This window comes from Ictidomys tridecemlineatus, chromosome 3 (genome assembly GCF_052094955.1).
Source record: "Ictidomys tridecemlineatus isolate mIctTri1 chromosome 3, mIctTri1.hap1, whole genome shotgun sequence".
Classification (NCBI taxonomy): Eukaryota; Metazoa; Chordata; class Mammalia; order Rodentia; family Sciuridae; genus Ictidomys; species Ictidomys tridecemlineatus.
The window spans coordinates 33,431,595-33,448,788 of NC_135479.1; the positions used below are offsets into that span (position 1 = coordinate 33,431,595).

General features: G+C 35.6%; 1 protein-coding gene across 2 annotated transcripts in view; it reads left to right on the plus strand.

Annotated features, from left to right (window-relative positions):
* Cltc (clathrin heavy chain) overlaps nucleotides 1-14,711 on the plus strand; it is a 66,485-nt gene extending 51,774 nt beyond the window's left edge. The window contains exons 19-33 of one of the 2 annotated variants that reach the window (XM_013357028.4): nucleotides 968-1,113; nucleotides 1,374-1,557; nucleotides 1,745-1,937; nucleotides 2,584-2,741; nucleotides 2,957-3,121; nucleotides 3,242-3,349; nucleotides 3,625-3,792; nucleotides 3,954-4,103; nucleotides 4,324-4,455; nucleotides 4,571-4,681; nucleotides 5,724-5,894; nucleotides 6,229-6,450; nucleotides 7,621-7,641; nucleotides 11,287-11,362; nucleotides 13,677-14,711. In XM_013357028.4, the coding sequence (XP_013212482.1) occupies nucleotides 968-1,113; nucleotides 1,374-1,557; nucleotides 1,745-1,937; nucleotides 2,584-2,741; nucleotides 2,957-3,121; nucleotides 3,242-3,349; nucleotides 3,625-3,792; nucleotides 3,954-4,103; nucleotides 4,324-4,455; nucleotides 4,571-4,681; nucleotides 5,724-5,894; nucleotides 6,229-6,450; nucleotides 7,621-7,641; nucleotides 11,287-11,362; nucleotides 13,677-13,801 (2,130 nt within the window). In that variant the 3' untranslated portion in view covers nucleotides 13,802-14,711. The remainder of the gene's footprint in view (nucleotides 1-967; nucleotides 1,114-1,373; nucleotides 1,558-1,744; nucleotides 1,938-2,583; nucleotides 2,742-2,956; nucleotides 3,122-3,241; nucleotides 3,350-3,624; nucleotides 3,793-3,953; nucleotides 4,104-4,323; nucleotides 4,456-4,570; nucleotides 4,682-5,723; nucleotides 5,895-6,228; nucleotides 6,451-7,620; nucleotides 7,642-11,286; nucleotides 11,363-13,676) is intronic. The other variant, XM_005321560.3, reaches the window with a different exon arrangement.
* The last annotated feature ends 2,483 nt before the right edge of the window (nucleotides 14,712-17,194 follow it).

Sequence of the window (17,194 nt, forward strand, 5' to 3'; positions counted from 1 at the left end):
AAACATATAATATTATATATGTTAAGAGAAATAAATCTCCAGAGATAAGATTTAATTATATAAAACTCAATTCATTGTAGTTAAAATAAAAATAATAAACATTAATATCTGAAAAGTTACCAAATGTATTGAAAGCATTCAAGACAATGATAGGTTATCACAGGTTAGGATTGATATAATAGAAACTCTGAGTGCCATTGAGTAGATGTTAAATCTCACTAATAATCATTGAAGAGCAAATGGAGCTCCATTATAAAATTCAAAACATTTTTAATGCCCCAATATTGAAGGTTATTATAGTGTGTCATAAATTCTTCTGATAGAAGTATAAATATAATATTTTGAAAAAGAATAGAGGCTGTTAATTTTTTATTACTTCCCTAGGACCATTTGTAAGGAACTTCCCAGGTAGATAGAAACCTTCATGGAAAAAAAATAAAATACTCATTGCAGTATCTAGGTACTTGCAGTTAACTAGAAATAGAGGAATTAGTTACTTTATAATTCAACATCTTGGTAGTTAAATTATGTGTAAGCATTAAAGTGATAACGATGAGTGTTAGTGTAGATAATGATTTAATCAGGGAAAATGTAGAAATTATAAAATTAGGGTTATTCCCCCCGCCTCAGCAAAGTAGAATTATATATCATTCATGTAGGTTTGTTTAGAAAGATCCATGGTGAATTTAAAGGTATTTTTCCTTAATTCTTTCTATTTTACTTTTTCTGGTTAGAGGCCAATTTATTCAGTTTATTCTCTTTTCAATATTTTGTTTTGGTTATAGTGGGACACAATAACTTTTTTTTATTTACATGTGGTGCTGAGGTTTGAACCCAGTGCCTTGCACATACTATGTAGGCACTGTACTGCTGAGCTCAACCTAACCTCCCCAATTTATTCTTATTAGAAAATATTTTTAAAGTCCACCCTGATTTTTAGTATCTATTTTCTGTATATTCTTTGTAGGTTGTACAGACAGCCTTATCTGAGACTCAAGACCCTGAAGAAGTATCCGTAACTGTCAAGGCTTTCATGACTGCAGACCTTCCTAATGAACTCATTGAGCTGCTGGAGAAAATTGTCCTTGATAACTCTGTATTCAGTGAACACAGGTATGTGCCTATAATATAGCCAGGGTTCCACTGGCTATTTCTTTTAGTTTATTTACACCCTGTCCATTTTGGGAAGGAACTTAAAATAGATGAGAGAAAGTTGCCTGAATTCTCATTCTCCTGATAGTCTCACCCTTCACACCCTGCATTCTGAGACAAAAACCCTTGTAGAGCTACTGAAATTATTCTCAGTGACTGATAGGCTTTTTATGTAATCTGGGTTAAATCTCTCTCTCTCTTTTTTTTTTTTTCCACTAAAGGAATCTTCAAAACCTCCTTATTCTTACTGCAATTAAGGCTGACCGTACACGTGTTATGGAGTATATTAACCGCCTAGATAATTATGATGCCCCAGATATTGCCAATATTGCCATCAGTAATGAGCTCTTTGAAGAAGCATTTGCCATTTTCCGGAAGTTTGATGTCAACACTTCAGCAGTGCAGGTAACTTTTCAGATTGCAATCTTCAAGTTACTAGACATTATACCTTTTCTTGATTCAACGTATGCATTGTTCTATGAGGGTGGGCTTTGGTTGCTGTGACAATTGAAGAACATCAGAATGCTGACAGTTTAAATGTAATTGTTTTGGATAACATCCAGCTAACCATATTTCAAAAATGGTAACCTAGGTATTGATTGAACATATTGGAAACTTGGATCGCGCATATGAGTTTGCTGAACGCTGCAATGAACCTGCGGTCTGGAGTCAACTTGCAAAAGCCCAGTTGCAGAAAGGAATGGTGAAAGAAGCCATTGATTCTTATATCAAAGCAGATGATCCTTCATCCTACATGGAAGTTGTTCAGGCAGCCAATACTAGTGGTATGACTTACTATCTTTATGCATTTGATAAGAAATGATCTCAGAAAATGATTAAACTAAGCATTAAAAATACTTGTCTATTTTTAATTGTTTAGGAGCTGGGTATGCTTGGTTACTTGTGAAAGTTTTTAGCCCTCCATCCCATTAGAGGTGAACTTAAAACACCCACAGGATTCTGGGCATGGTGGTGCACACCTGTAATCCCAGTGAAGCAGGGGGGATCACAAGTTCAAAGCCAGTCTCAGCAACTTAGTGAGGCCCTAAGCAACTTAGTGAGAACCTGTCTCAAAATAAAATATTTTTAAAAGGCTGGGGATATAGCTTAGTGTGTAAGCACCCCTGGATTCAATCCCTGGTATAAAAAAAAAAAAAATGACTCATGGGGAAGATTAATTTTGTTTCAAAATCTTCAGAAGCTCTAGTTTTATAATTAAGAGAAAGGGGAATTTAGCTGTTCATTTGGTCAGCGATAATATAGAAGTTGTAATAGAATTTTTGTAGTTTTAGATATAATGCTCAATTTAGATTTAATCATTTTCTGTTTCCTTGAAAAGGAAATTAATAATAGTTTTCATTTATTTGGTCAAAAAGATAAGCAAGGATGTTAGTGTATGAACTTATTTTTTTTTTTTCTTTGTGTACTTAGGAAACTGGGAAGAACTGGTGAAGTACTTGCAGATGGCCCGCAAGAAAGCTCGGGAATCCTATGTGGAGACAGAATTAATATTTGCACTGGCTAAAACAAACCGCCTTGCAGAGTTAGAAGAGTTCATCAATGGGCCAAATAATGCTCATATCCAGCAAGTGGGTTTCAGGATGAGATTTTTTTTTAAACAATGTAAAACTAAATAGTTGAACAACTTTATTAGCTTACTAGAAGAAACAAATCATAGCTGAAGTATGCCATGGAAAAATCTTATAGGATAACAAATTGCTGTTCAGTATTAAGATGTGAATTTGGAAAGAGGATTGATATAAGGCTCCTAATGTACTGAAAATTGATTATCTCTCCACCTCAGGTTGGTGATCGTTGTTACGATGAGAAAATGTATGATGCTGCTAAATTGTTGTACAATAATGTTTCTAATTTTGGACGCTTGGCATCTACCCTCGTTCACTTGGGTGAATATCAGGCCGCTGTTGATGGAGCTAGAAAAGCTAATAGTACACGAACATGGAAAGAGGTAATCTAAATACAAGTTTGAAGAGTTAAGATATTATTTGAAAATGCTCTTTATACTGATTAATTGAAATAACTAGCCATGTTTACATTTGAATTCACATTATATAACTGTTGTTTCTAGGTCTGCTTTGCCTGTGTAGATGGGAAAGAGTTCCGTCTTGCTCAGATGTGTGGGCTTCATATTGTAGTACATGCAGATGAATTAGAAGAACTTATCAACTACTATCAGGTAATGAACAAGATTTGAGGATGGAGAGTGAGTGCCTAGGGATTGAACCCAGAGGCACTTAATGACTGAGCCACATCCCCAGCCTTTTTTGATTTTTTTATTTTGAGACAGGGTCTCCCTAAGTTGTGTAGAGCCTCACTAAATTGCTGAAGGTGGCCTTGAACTTGTGATCCTGCCTCAAGCCTCCTAGTCATTTGGATTACATGAGTTTTTAAATATGAATTGAGACCCTTTGCCACAGACCTTATCTTTAATTGTATGTTTCTCTTGTTTAGGATCGTGGATATTTTGAAGAACTGATAACCATGTTGGAAGCAGCATTGGGACTTGAGCGAGCCCACATGGGCATGTTTACTGAATTAGCTATTCTGTATTCTAAATTTAAGCCACAGAAAATGAGAGAGCATCTGGAGCTATTTTGGTCCAGAGTGAACATTCCTAAGGTAACCAGCCTTCACCGAGGCAATTGTATAGCCAAAACTAATACTTTAAAATACATTTATTTATTTATTTATCTATCTATCTATCTATTTATTTATTTATTTATTGCTATTGGCTGGAATGAGAGACCAATATCTTAAGCAATTAAGTTTTTCTTATGCAGGTGCTAAGAGCTGCAGAACAAGCTCACCTATGGGCAGAACTGGTGTTTTTATATGACAAGTATGAAGAATATGATAATGCCATAATTACCATGATGAATCATCCAACAGATGCATGGAAAGAAGGGCAGTTCAAAGATATCATTACCAAGGTGTGTACCTTCTTCAGAGGGTAAAGGCTTCAGAAAGAGAATGATCCTCAGGAAAGAACTCTGACTTACATGTGGATTTTTCCTGTTGTGGAGGGGTGGCAGAGGGGTACCAGGATTGAACTCGGGGACACTCAACCACTGAGTTACATCCCCAGCCCTATTTTGTATTTTATTTAGAGACAGGGTTTCACTGAGTTGCTTAGCATTTTTCCTGTTGTAGGTTGCCAATGTGGAACTATATTACAGAGCAATACAGTTCTACCTAGAATTCAAGCCTCTGTTGTTAAATGATTTGCTGATGGTGCTGTCTCCACGGCTGGATCACACTCGTGCAGTCAATTATTTCAGCAAGGTAATAATTTTAAACCAAACTTCATAGTCAGGAATTAAGACATCTGGGTAACTGTTATGCCTAGACTTCAACAGTATGCTACCTTTATAGCAAACTTTTTTTTCTTTTCTTAAAGGTTAAACAGCTACCACTAGTGAAACCATATTTGCGTTCAGTTCAGAACCACAACAACAAATCTGTGAATGAATCACTGAACAACCTCTTTATTACAGAAGAAGATTATCAGGTAAAATCTTTTGATTCTTGTACATACTCTAAAAACTCAGGTTATTATTAGCTTCCCACAGTTAAATTCTATAGTGAAAACACTCTTTCTTTAGGATTGTAAACAATGAGTAGGCCTAGGGTCTGAATTTAATAAGGTTTTCAGGACTAATAAATCTGATAATTAAATGCCAAGTGCTCAGAATTAGTTTAGATGGATTTTATGTATTTCTTCAGGAGAAAAAATGATTTGGTTACTTTACCTCTAACATCCAGATCACAGGTGTCAAAAAAGTCTGTGATCTCTTAATTGCCCCATAAAACATGTTTGTAATTAATAATTTTTAAGTATTCATTGCTCTTCTTGCCTAATGACTTATTAGTATGTCTTTTTAAAAAATTTTTTTTAGTTGTAGTTGGTAAATAGTATTCTATATTTTGTTTTAATATCCACCTATTTATTTATTTATTGAGAATTTTTTTAATATTTATTTTTTAGTTTTCGGTGGACACAACATCTTTATTTATTTTTACGTGGTGTTGAAGACTGAACCCAGCGTCTTGCACTTTCTAGGCGAGCGCTCTACTACTGAGCCAAAACCCCAACCCCTAGTATGTCTTTTAATAAATTTTCTCCTGTGAAGGATTTCACATAAAATACAATAGGGTTAAGGTTAAACTAGTTTCTTTCTCATAGTTTTAGCATGATTTTCTTTGAGGCTCAGAGCCCATGCTCATCTCTAGCTGAATACCACATTGAGTTGTATCAGGAGTTTCCTTGGAGTATAAGTTCTTCCATATTACATATTCTCCCTTCTGCATAAACAAATTAGTCTTGATACTGGAAACCCTGGAGAAAATTGCAGTACATTTGAGGATCTGTTATAAAATTAAATTGAAGAGACTTTATTTCTGTTCACAGTTTGTAGTTTGATGCTTGAATCTATTCCATCATATTACATGTTACCATCTAATAGTCTCCATGATAAAGAAGTATGGGGCATGAATGTTAAGCTAAAACAGAACATAGATTTGACATGTGTGGCTTTTTTTTTTTTTTAAAGGCTCTACGAACATCAATAGATGCTTATGACAACTTTGACAATATTTCACTTGCTCAGCGTTTGGAAAAACATGAACTCATTGAGTTCAGAAGAATTGCTGCTTACCTCTTCAAAGGCAACAATCGTTGGAAGCAGAGTGTAGAGCTGTGCAAGAAAGATAGCCTTTATAAGGTTGAAAAAGTTGGCGGGTGGGGCTGTTAATCCAACCCTAAAATGGTGTATTACAAGTGATTCTGTAAAAGTATTAGTTTTATGCATATGAGATTTGACTTTATACCCCCACTTGAAGAGATGGTAATTAATATTAGTGCATTTCTTGACTTGAGGGGCTTATTTTAAGGCCATACTTCTGTTAAAAAAAAAATCAAAAATTTTTTGAGCCTATGCTCTTTTTTTTTCCCTTACAAACCCAGACTTAAGTTTTTAAGCTTCTATTGTATTACTTGGTTTACCAGTTCCTTATGTTTGGGTTTGATGTTTGACCTTCACTGTTTCCTCTGAATAGGATGCAATGCAGTATGCCTCTGAATCTAAAGATACTGAGTTGGCTGAAGAGCTCCTACAGTGGTTTTTGCAGGAAGAAAAAAGAGAGTGCTTTGGAGCTTGTCTCTTTACCTGTTATGATCTTTTAAGGCCAGATGTTGTCCTGGAAACTGCATGGAGGCACAATATCATGGATTTTGCCATGCCCTATTTCATCCAGGTCATGAAGGAATATTTGACCAAGGTAATGACTCTTAAGTGTATTCAAAACCAATTATCATGAGGATATGCAAAATTGTATGTGCAGATTTTTCAAAAGTGTTTGTCATTTAGTTGATCATGAATACTCATATTCTGTGGAATGTTTTTAATGGCTGACAAATGACATTGATTAGAAAGGGAGCCAAAAACTTGTCAGAATGTTTACTTTCAGTGTATTTCTTAGGGTAAATGGTATTCTATATTTTGTTTTAATATTCACTAATTTAAAAAATAGCATATTAAAATGAATTCCTGTAACTTAGATGTCCATTAATATTACTATAGATTACCTTTTATTTGATTGATTCCCGACTTTATGTCTGTGCCTGTTTCCTTTGAGGAAGGTGCATTTATTTTCTTAATATCCTATTAATCTTATTAAAATTCGTATAGTTGAATTCCTAATTTTAAAATATCATAGGCTGGGTGTAATCCTAGCTCCTGGGGAGGCTGACACAGGAGAATCTCAAATTCCACAGGCCAGCCTGTTCAAAATAAAAAAGGGTTGAGAACATAGCTCAGTAGTCTAGTACATGCCTAGCATGTGTGTGATTCCCCCTGGGTTCAATCCCTAGTACTGCCAAAAAGAAAATATTTGAAAATAATCAATTTTGCCAAAGCAACACATGCTTAAAATCAAGAGTTTTACCTCTGATCTCTTTGCCTACCTTATTAAATGGGGAAAAACACTATTAACAACCTATAGTATACTGAATTTTCCCGTAGGATACCACCTAATTAGATGCCATTGTGTTTACTTAAATTTTTTAGATTTTTAAAGAATTAACATTTTATACAGAGAAAAAAGTTGCCTAATCTTAGTCTTAGGTGAGAATAGTTTCTTTTCTTATGCATAATGCCAACTTTTGAGACCTGGCTCTAAGCTGCTGTTAACCTAAGTGCTGTAAATTTTACTAGCTGATTAAGCTGCTTTCTTTCACACTTACTTTAGCATAAATTCTTCTGCAGTAAGCTCTGAAGTTAAAAAAGATTCTAAATTTTGCTTCCAGTATGCCCTTTATTTTCACTTTTCTCATACCTTTTTTAGTGGTTAGATGTTTCTCCCCTAAACCTTTGTTGCTGATTCTACCTTTTTATGCTCGATATGGAATTTGATTTTTTTCTAAGCTGCACCTTCTGAATTCCTTTGCAGGTTGATGCAATAAAGGAAAAGGTGAAAGTTGATTCTTTTCCATCTTTAAGTCTGGAGGACTAAGTCTAAGGAATTTGCATGATTTTTTTTCCTTCCTTTTCTACACTGCTGCTGCTGCTTTTTCCCCCCCAATAAATTTTCACTAAAGCCTCTGCAAGTCCCTTGAAACATAACTATAATAGAGCTCTAGGACATTAGTAGATGTTTGCTACTAATCGGCTAATAGGCTTTAGGAAGGGCAGGAGGCTAATCAGTAGTTGGTTCACAGTCTCTCTCTTAAATATATTATTAAAAACTGAGCCTGGTGAGTTTCCATATTGATTCTAAACTATCAGGAAATTTCTTTTCCCTGTCAGGGTATCTGGGCCATAGTAGGACTTTCTTAATATTTGAAATAAATTAAAAACAGCCTCTGGTTTTATTTTGTGAGCTTACCTGACAGTTGTTATGTATTTATATACATGCCCTAAAAGGCTTTTGGGTTTTTTGTTTTCTTTTTTGTTTTGGTGGGGGTTTGGTATTGAAGGACTGTGATCCAGTTTCTGATCTCTTGATTCTTACTAATGTTTTTGCTGAAAGTAGATACAAGAGATACTAGCTGCTTCCGAAGAGACTTTCCTCATGTTTCTCCAGGTGTCCAGTTCTATGGTGCTAGTCCATATTTAAGAGGAATCAAAAGCTTTTAATTATGAGTGCCAAGCTTGCTATAAATGTTGCTAAGCAACATGGTTTATTTCTGTTTATAATGAAGCAATATTAACTTCTTTCTATAATATAAAAGCACACCTAAAGTTAACCTAAAATTTGCTCTCTTACTGATTAGTTGGCTTGTCCAAGAAGGCCAAATTTAGGCAACTTTTGGTTGCTGCCTCCTTCATTGGCTGGTCTCCATCCCAGAATAAACAAATTTATAAATTGTGGTTGGAAAAGGGTGGGAGAGTAAAGGAGAGTTGAAACAAATTTAAAAGAATTTGGGTGGGGGTAATGCCTTGGGATTATGTTGAATCAAACTGGAGTCACCACTGGAACTTAGGGCAAACCTGAGTAAAATGCATTGTGTGTGAGACCCTTCAGCAGCTAGTAAGCAAGGCAGTTAGAAAGCGTGTGTGTGAAAAACAGGTAATTGAACTGCAGTGTTATGCATTGTTTTAAATCAAGCATGTATAAGTCATTGCAATTACATCATACTACTTTGAAACTCCTATAGCATTGCTGTGGGCTGTGTGTGTTTCTTGAGAGCCTGTATAGCACCAGTCATCTCCAGACCTCACTTCTTGCTTCAGTACTTTTGCCTTTTTTTCATGCACACATACACCAAAATAACTGACTGCATGTTAACTTTTCCTCTGCAGCATATTGCAGTCTTTGTGGAAAAGCCTTTTACATCTTAGTGAATTTAACAGTAGTGCAGATGGAACTGAATTCAGTGACATGCTTACCCATAATTTTTCTTCTTAAATCCAAGGATCAGAAACTTTTGTTACAGCTCTTAACAAAAGCTTGTCCTCATAAAAGCCTTCTCTGTTTTTTCTCTTTTGAGCAATCTAAATTGGGTTAATAAAAACAAAAATTGGATGTTTCTTTTCCAGAGGCTGTCCCATTATATACAAAAATCAAATTTTTTTGCGTAGCTTATGTTACTTCTTCAGGTCCCCCCCCACCTTAAACTACCCCCCGCCCCATGCTGAGCTTGCCTATGTCTATGCCTGGACATTGTGATATTGCCATTTCTTCTAAGCCTTCCATGTAGGACCTCTTGAGTTCAGCATCCAACTCCAACACTGACTTTTAAATACATGTTCACTTTAGATTCTTTCCCTTAAGAGTCTGCAAGTATACTGATTTTTTTCGGTTGTTTTCTTTTTCCAAGAAGTCACTGATAGACAGACATCCATGTATTTTTCTATAAAACCTCTGTAGTTCACTCTTGTATGATAATTAGGTTAGCAAAAACCCATTTGACCTTTCATGGCACAGAACTGTGCTGTAAACTTTATAACTGAATAGTTTTATGGCATTTTTGGATGCCAAACAGTGGGTATTTCACATGGTCCTTAATGTTCCATGATTGTTATGAATTAGTCTTATATAAAATTAAAAACTATCATGTAGGCTATAAAATAGAATAATAGCATGCTAAAGCAAACTAATCCATTTTTCTAGGGTAGACAAACCACAGTTCATTTGAAGGACTGTAGAGTCTACTTTAAGCTTGTTTTTCTCAAACTTCCAGTTTGCTGACAAATTGAGATGGGTTAGACCCATATTGTATTTAATATGAAATAATGGAATAAATATAAAACACTGTAATAATCTATGACCTGTGTTAAGATTTAGACACTATTTTAATAGTTCCAAATAGAACCAAAGTACTGTTTTAACATTTTAAAACCTGGTTTTTATAACTTTTCCACTGAAGTCTGTGTCTTTTTATTTATTTAATATTTTTTGGTGAGTGATTTTTTTTTTTTATTATTTGCCTTCCTGTAGAAAATGCGGTGAACATTCACAAAAGTTTTCTCCCTATACTTTGCTCCTGAAGCTCACCTGTCATACTTATGAACTTGAAAACCACTAGTAATATATAACATTGATATTTGAAATTTAGTGTTAGAATATAACAACAAATAAACTATATAGCTTTGGTTGAGATACCAATTTTATATTTTAAGCTTTTAAATATAGTTTAAAAGATGAATATAGTATAGTGTAAAAGACAATGGAAGTTGTATGGTATAGGAGATTCCGTAACTCCAGGTCATACGGTCAGAACTACAGAATCAAATTGTGTTAGCCCTTGAAAGGAACTTTGTAGACTTTTTTTTTTTTTTAACCTTCTCATTAGAGAGAGAAGAGCCAATGTGGTAATTTGCCAAAATCACAACTAGTAGTAATTAGTAGAAGAATCTAAGTATTCCAACTCGTGTCTTTCATTGGTGCTCTTGGATTCCTCTACAAAATTATTCTTATACTATCCGCTTGATGTAGAATAGCTAGTATGTAATAGCCATTTACTTCTTGGCTTAATTAAAAGTAAAAATTTTCTTCTCAAAGAGGGGCAAAATCAGGCTACCCTAGTTATTTCTTTGGAAATAGCCATGTAGCATTAAAATGAACAGCCTGACTTTACACCAAAAGATTGAATATGGAGCCACATGAGTCTAAAGCTTCAGTCTGCACCTGTAACCCAAATCAGCAGAAGCTATGTACAATTGGCAAGAAAATAATTTATTCTGCACAAGTACTTGTCTAATCATTAGACAGATTTCACGTTTTTGAATACCATGTCCTTTCGGGGAGAGAAGTCTTGCTGGTTCATGCGTTCATTATTATCTTTGATAGGGTATAAACTTCATTTGAAAAAGTGGTTCCTTCCTGTTTTCTCCCTCCCTCAGGCTGCATCCTAGCATGCCCAGTTTTAGCCTGGCGTGAGCTTTTATGGCATTTATAAATCCCTCCTTCCTGAGGGTTTATAATGACAGTGCTGAAAACCACCTTGATTGAAGTATGAACATTGCCATTGAATCTGAGGGGGCCTGAGAATGTTCTTTCTAGTCTGTTTTATTTTGACAGAATTTAACATACTAAGGCTTTTCCACTTTCTGCCATAAACCTAGGTTTATAATACTTTTGAGGTACTAATTGACAAAATCTGTTTTTCTCTAGGTGGATAAATTAGATGCTTCAGAATCACTGAGAAAAGAAGAAGAACAAGCTACAGAGACACAACCCATTGTTTATGGTAATCTTTTTTCTACCACGCGGCCTGCGCAATGGTTTCACTAATGAGGTTCTAGGCATAAAGTTAGTTAGAAGAGATCGAAATAAAACACACAGACTCAGTTACCTTATTTCTATTGCTAGGTCCGAGACGGCTCCCCTCTCTGGTTCGATCCTCTAACCGCCCAGCAGGGCAGCAAGGATTACTCAGGGCTAGCAGGAGAGAGAGAGAGTGAACACGCCGGGGACTGGCCTTTTATTGGGGAACAAGAGATTCAGGGGAGAATTCCATCCAAGGAAGGTTGAGGGGGGGCTGCACTCCAAGGTCAGGGTCAGTGATTGGGTCCCCGGGGTCAGTGGTCAGGCACACCCCCACACGGATGGGCTCTCTCATCAGGAAAGGGCCGGGAAAACTTCGACATAGCCAAAGTGCCTCAGACCCTTAACGGGAGTCACCCAATCACATGTTAGAATGGCTTCCCACACTTTTTCTTTTTAAGCTCAGAGATATACATTAGACAAACACTTATTCTTTAGAGACACTACTTCAAATAGAAATAAAACAAGCTTCTAATATGTAGAAGTTTTGCTAAGGTAAGGAATGTTTCTCCCTACTGCCATTGTTTTTCTGAGGATAGTCTTAAAACAGGCATTAACATCATTTACTGAATATTTTAATTATATGAAATATCCCCAAAACATCCATTAACTATCATAACCTAGACTTTCCTTTGGCCTAGTTGCTAATTCAATACTTGTTCATGAGCTACTGAGAAAGAAATATGGAATTCAATTTTCAGAGGAGCAGAGGTTGATAGATAGAATGTGTCAAGGCTCTCTTTAATGTGCTTTGCATAAAGCACACGTCCTTACTCTAAATTCAAACTGGGACAGTGGATGGGGTAGAGTTTCTCTTTGAGAACTTTCCTGAGATACAGGGTATTCAAAGTATCAAGTGATTATTTAAATCCATTTTAATTTCTTCTTATCCCTGCCTGTCTGGATCACTTCCCCTTTCCATTTCATACTTGGTAAATGGATTAATTTTCCACAATGAATTTGGAGATCCCATGCTACTAAGGAAAATGACTATATACAAATCACCTGGAACATTATTTCTTTTACTATAGATAAAAAAGTTTATGGGAAATTTAGGAGACAAGATAGTTTTGCTAAAGTTGGAAAAGATAAAGTTAACATGGATTCTTAAGAGATGTTGCACAATGTTTGACAGAGATAGGAAATGACAGTAGGTATAAAAACAGGATGAATGTAATAATTTTGGAGGTACCTATTGAATTTGCCTAGCTTTCATGGTGTTCAAGAAGGCAATTGAAAATGGGTTAGAAGCCGGGTGGGTTGGCTCATGCCTATAATCCCAGCAGCTCGGGAAGCTGAGGCAGGAGGATCCTGAATTCGAAGCCAGCCTCAAGAAAGCTAGGCCCTATGCAACTCAGTGAGACCCTGTCTCTAAATAAAATACAAAATAGGGCTGGAGATGTGGCTCAGTGGCCAAGTGCCCCAGAGTTCAGTCCCTGGTACCCAAAAAAAGGAAAATGGGTCAGAATTTCAAGATAGCCATCAGTATTAAGGTTAGAAATAAATTTTTGTAAACTGATTTTCAAAAGTAATTTTTTCTCTAAAGATAAACATTGGTTGTAAACCACAAAAAGGAAAGGCCCATTTATACTGTAGGTTTACATTCCAGTGGGAGATTATTTGTTTTGCAGGGGTAGGGAGAAGTGTTATATGTTTACTTAAGGCAAGTTCTTTATAGGTCATATTTTTTTTATGTGATTAACAACTGTGTAAACTTCCTAAGAAAGAGTGTTAACACAGTATTTGATAGAGGGTATATGCTCACATGTGTTTCATACCTAATATGGGTTTGAATGTCTTATTTTTTATTACCACCTCTAAATTAGAACTGGATTTTTTGTTAGAAATTTATTAGGTTTCATTATCAAACATTTTAAATCAGAAATTTAAATTTAACTTAAATAAATTTAAATTTAAAAGTTGTTAAATTAAAATATGCCTGTTTTTTTCCTGTGCTAATTTTGTCACTCAATTTAATGTGCAAGTCTGACCCAGTGGTGTTGTATGTGCACGTGTACATTGCTTTTAATGATAGGAATTTCTGACCCTCAGCCCTGTACTACTGGCTTTTCAGGCAGGACGCTTCTTTGGGTGAGACTGAATTCCAAATTATGCCAGTCGAAAGTTCCCCCACATAACTTTTTCTAAGTTGTAATTGTTTTGCTAGGGTGAGGGATATTGTAGTGATGTAGTCTTATAATGCTAAGTTTCTCCTGCTTTCTTTCTTTTTTTCTTAGGTCAGCCCCAGCTGATGCTGACAGCAGGACCCAGTGTTGCAGTCCCTCCCCAGGCACCTTTTGGTTATGGTTATACTGCACCACCATATGGGCAGCCACAGCCTGGTTTTGGATACAGCATGTGAGATGGAAAGCTGACCCTGTAGTCTCCTATTTTCATACTGAAACATCGTCTCTACCCACTTCTCAGTTTATAAATGGGGAAACTGGCAATGTGTTCTTGTAACCTTTATTTCATGAAGGACTACTTTATTTGTTTCTAACTATAAACTATGGATCACCTATGTTAAAACCTTATTTCACATTCCTCATCATTTTAGAATTTATTTTCCAAGGGGAATAGTATTCACGTGGGCTTTTCCCCCCTCCTCATTCTTTGAAAAACTGCTTAATATTCAATCTATTGTGAAGAACCTGATTTGCACTCTGTAGTGTTTGAAGAAACAAAGAAACTCTAATATTGACTCTCTTAAATTTAGTGTATGTAAACAGCTTACAATATGTATTGTCTAAATGCATTTAAATCTTTTTTTTAAAGAAAAGCTAAAGCAAAAAGACTGGTATGTGACCATACCATGCAAGACTGTCAAGGCCAACAAAGACAACACTAATCAGCATATCCTACATTGGATTGCAGTGCTCTCCAAATTATTTGAAAAATGCATACAGACAACTTGCCTGATTTTTTAAATGAGCATAAAGGCCCTTTAACCTATGCAGGTTTCCCCATTATGCATATAGAAAATGCTAGTGTGTTTTGCTCACTTCATATGTAACAGGTGCCCTTACGTTGTGCTGTATCCTGTGCTTTTTCTGTGGGACCATTCCATTCAGGAACAAAGAGCACCATGATTCCAATCTTGTGTGTATTTACTAACCCTTCCCCTGAGGTTTGTGTATGTTGGATATTGTGGTGTTTTAGATCACTGAGTGTACAGAAGAGAGAATTCAAACAAAATATTGCTGTTCTTCAGTTTTGTTTGTGGAATTTGAAATTACTCCAATTTAAAATAAATTACTGGACTGTGGAAATAACATGTAGAATCGCAGTTTTAATTAAATACCTCAAACTAAAATAATGGTACTTTTTGTAGTGTCATACTGGATACTATGGTGCTGTATAAGAGGAATGAGGGTTGGCAAGCGTGAAGGCATTGTGTATTATGTCGTGTGTTTCTGGAGTTAATAATGTACGTGTAGTCTAAAGCACCAATCGATACAATAATGGGCAACATTTCATCTGTCACCAACATTTTAACCAAGTGGCACTCTAGGTTTTTAATCTAAGCATTTCACTTAAGTAAACCACAGGTGTTAAGTTACATTAACTTGAAATAAAACTATATTTTACAAAGTAGTTAACATGCTGTTTCTCATCATGAACTCTTAAGGATTCCCAAATTATGGGTTGCTTGAATTTTTGTTTTTTTAACTGGTGTGTAAATCCAAGCTTTTTGTTTATGGCTGAGGATGTTCCTTTAAGTTTATTTCATTGTCCCTTAAACTTCAATACCCTCTGCCTAGCCTTGTATTGCTTTTTAACTCTGTTAGACAAATTATCATAAATTACACAGAAGGAAATGTATAGTATGTATTTATATATGCAACTGTGCTGATGATTGAAATACAGGGCTTCATTCATACCAGGCTAGTGCTCTGTCACTGAGCTACATCCCCAGACAGTAGGATTTTTTAAAATGTAAAATCCTGCACCCTCCCTTCTCAGCTCACCACTTCCACCCTTAACTTCCTATAGTAAATTCTAGTGTTGGCTAGTGAAAACATCTTGCTATTCAGTCCTAGCTGTACTATGTTCCCAAATCTTTTCTTCCTCATTATCAAGAGAGGAATAATGTTCCTTAGGAGCTTGTTCTTTTTAGTCAAGATTTGTTCTTCTAGACCTTTCCTAAACTTGTGTTAATTGGCTTTTATCAGTGGAATGACTCTGACTCTGCTTTTGCCTTCCCTAACAGAAGAATTGAAAATACTTAGGAATTTTTCTTTTCAACAACAAAAAGCCTTGCTTTGTGTGCTCTATCTTGATACTTAAACCATCCATAATAGGCTACATTAGAAACAGAAACTACTATAATGTATGATTTAGGCTCAAATCCTCAGCTGAGATTCTGCATTTGTTTCCTTGTCTGTATATTATCACTAAGTACTTTTAAAAATTATTTGGCATACTATATCATAAAATGCCTAGCCCAAGATGACAATTTTAAGTGTATAATAAGTGGTAGGTGAATTGCTAATGAACTGTATTTTAAGCCAAGGATCTTTCCTAATCTTAGTATATCAAAGATAGTTTAGAAAAAAGAAGTGGAAACAATACAAGGGTACTAAAAGTATCTCTTCTAAATGAACTTGAACAAGGCAAAACTAATGGGAAACCTCAAGTGGCCAACAAGTTTTCGGTGATCTTGTTCGGTATCCAAATATAGCCACTATTCAAACAAGTCTATGTAATTGTTGATAACTGTTTCAGTGTGGCTATTAATACAATAGCAAGACTGATGATCTTCAAATAGTGCTGCCTGGCTTTTTTATAATTTAGACATGCAGATATTCTAGATCCTTAGTATAATTATACAAATTGTTGAAGATCCAGGAAAAACAATAACTTTGTCAGATCTATAGATATTTACTATTATTAGAAATAGACTAATATTTTAAAAATTCTATTTTATTTCAGTATAAATGTAATAAACTCATTGCATGTTAATATAAAAAAGTTATGCATTGGTTATTTGGAAAATACTGAGGTGTTTTTTTTTCCTAATGTTGATATATTGTGAGAAACCCTGATCTCACCAGGAAAGTTTTGTTTTGGGAAGGAGTTGTTAACTGTTTATACTAGGGACTGAACCTAGCGGTGGTCTGCTACTGAGCTACAGCCCCAGCATTTGTAGATTTTTTGAGACAGGGTCTAAATTGCCAAGGCTGGCCTCAAACTTGAGATCCTTATGCCTCAGCCCTGTGAGTGATTGGGTTTACAGGTACATACCACTATACATGGCATGGGGCATTTTTTAGCAGTAACAGAGATTGAACCCAGGGCTTTGCACTGCTAGGCAAGGGCTCTACCACTGAACCACTCCACCCTAGAAAGTTTGGGGAAGCTTAAAGGAGAGGCAGATACAAGTTTTCCAAAATACACTTGTTTTCCTTGAAATGGGATGATTTAGTGTATAAAGAAAGGTCTGCCCAACACCCAGGTTTAAACGTTTCTTTGTATATTAACACTAAGTACTTTTAAAAATTATCTGGCAGGTTATGTTTATATCATACAATGCCTAGACCAAGATGGCAATTTAGGCAAGTTGAGGCCAGCCTCAGCAATGAGACCCTAAGCAACTTGGGGCGTGTCTCAAAAATGTGACACAGTGGTAAAGCCCCTCTGGATTTAGTCCCCAGTAGTTCCCTCTAAATCTTATTGCTTTTGTCATTTTCAGTTCAGGGAAAAAGAAAAATGTTTTGAGTATTATGAAAATAGTTTCAGCAAAGTAGACTGAGAA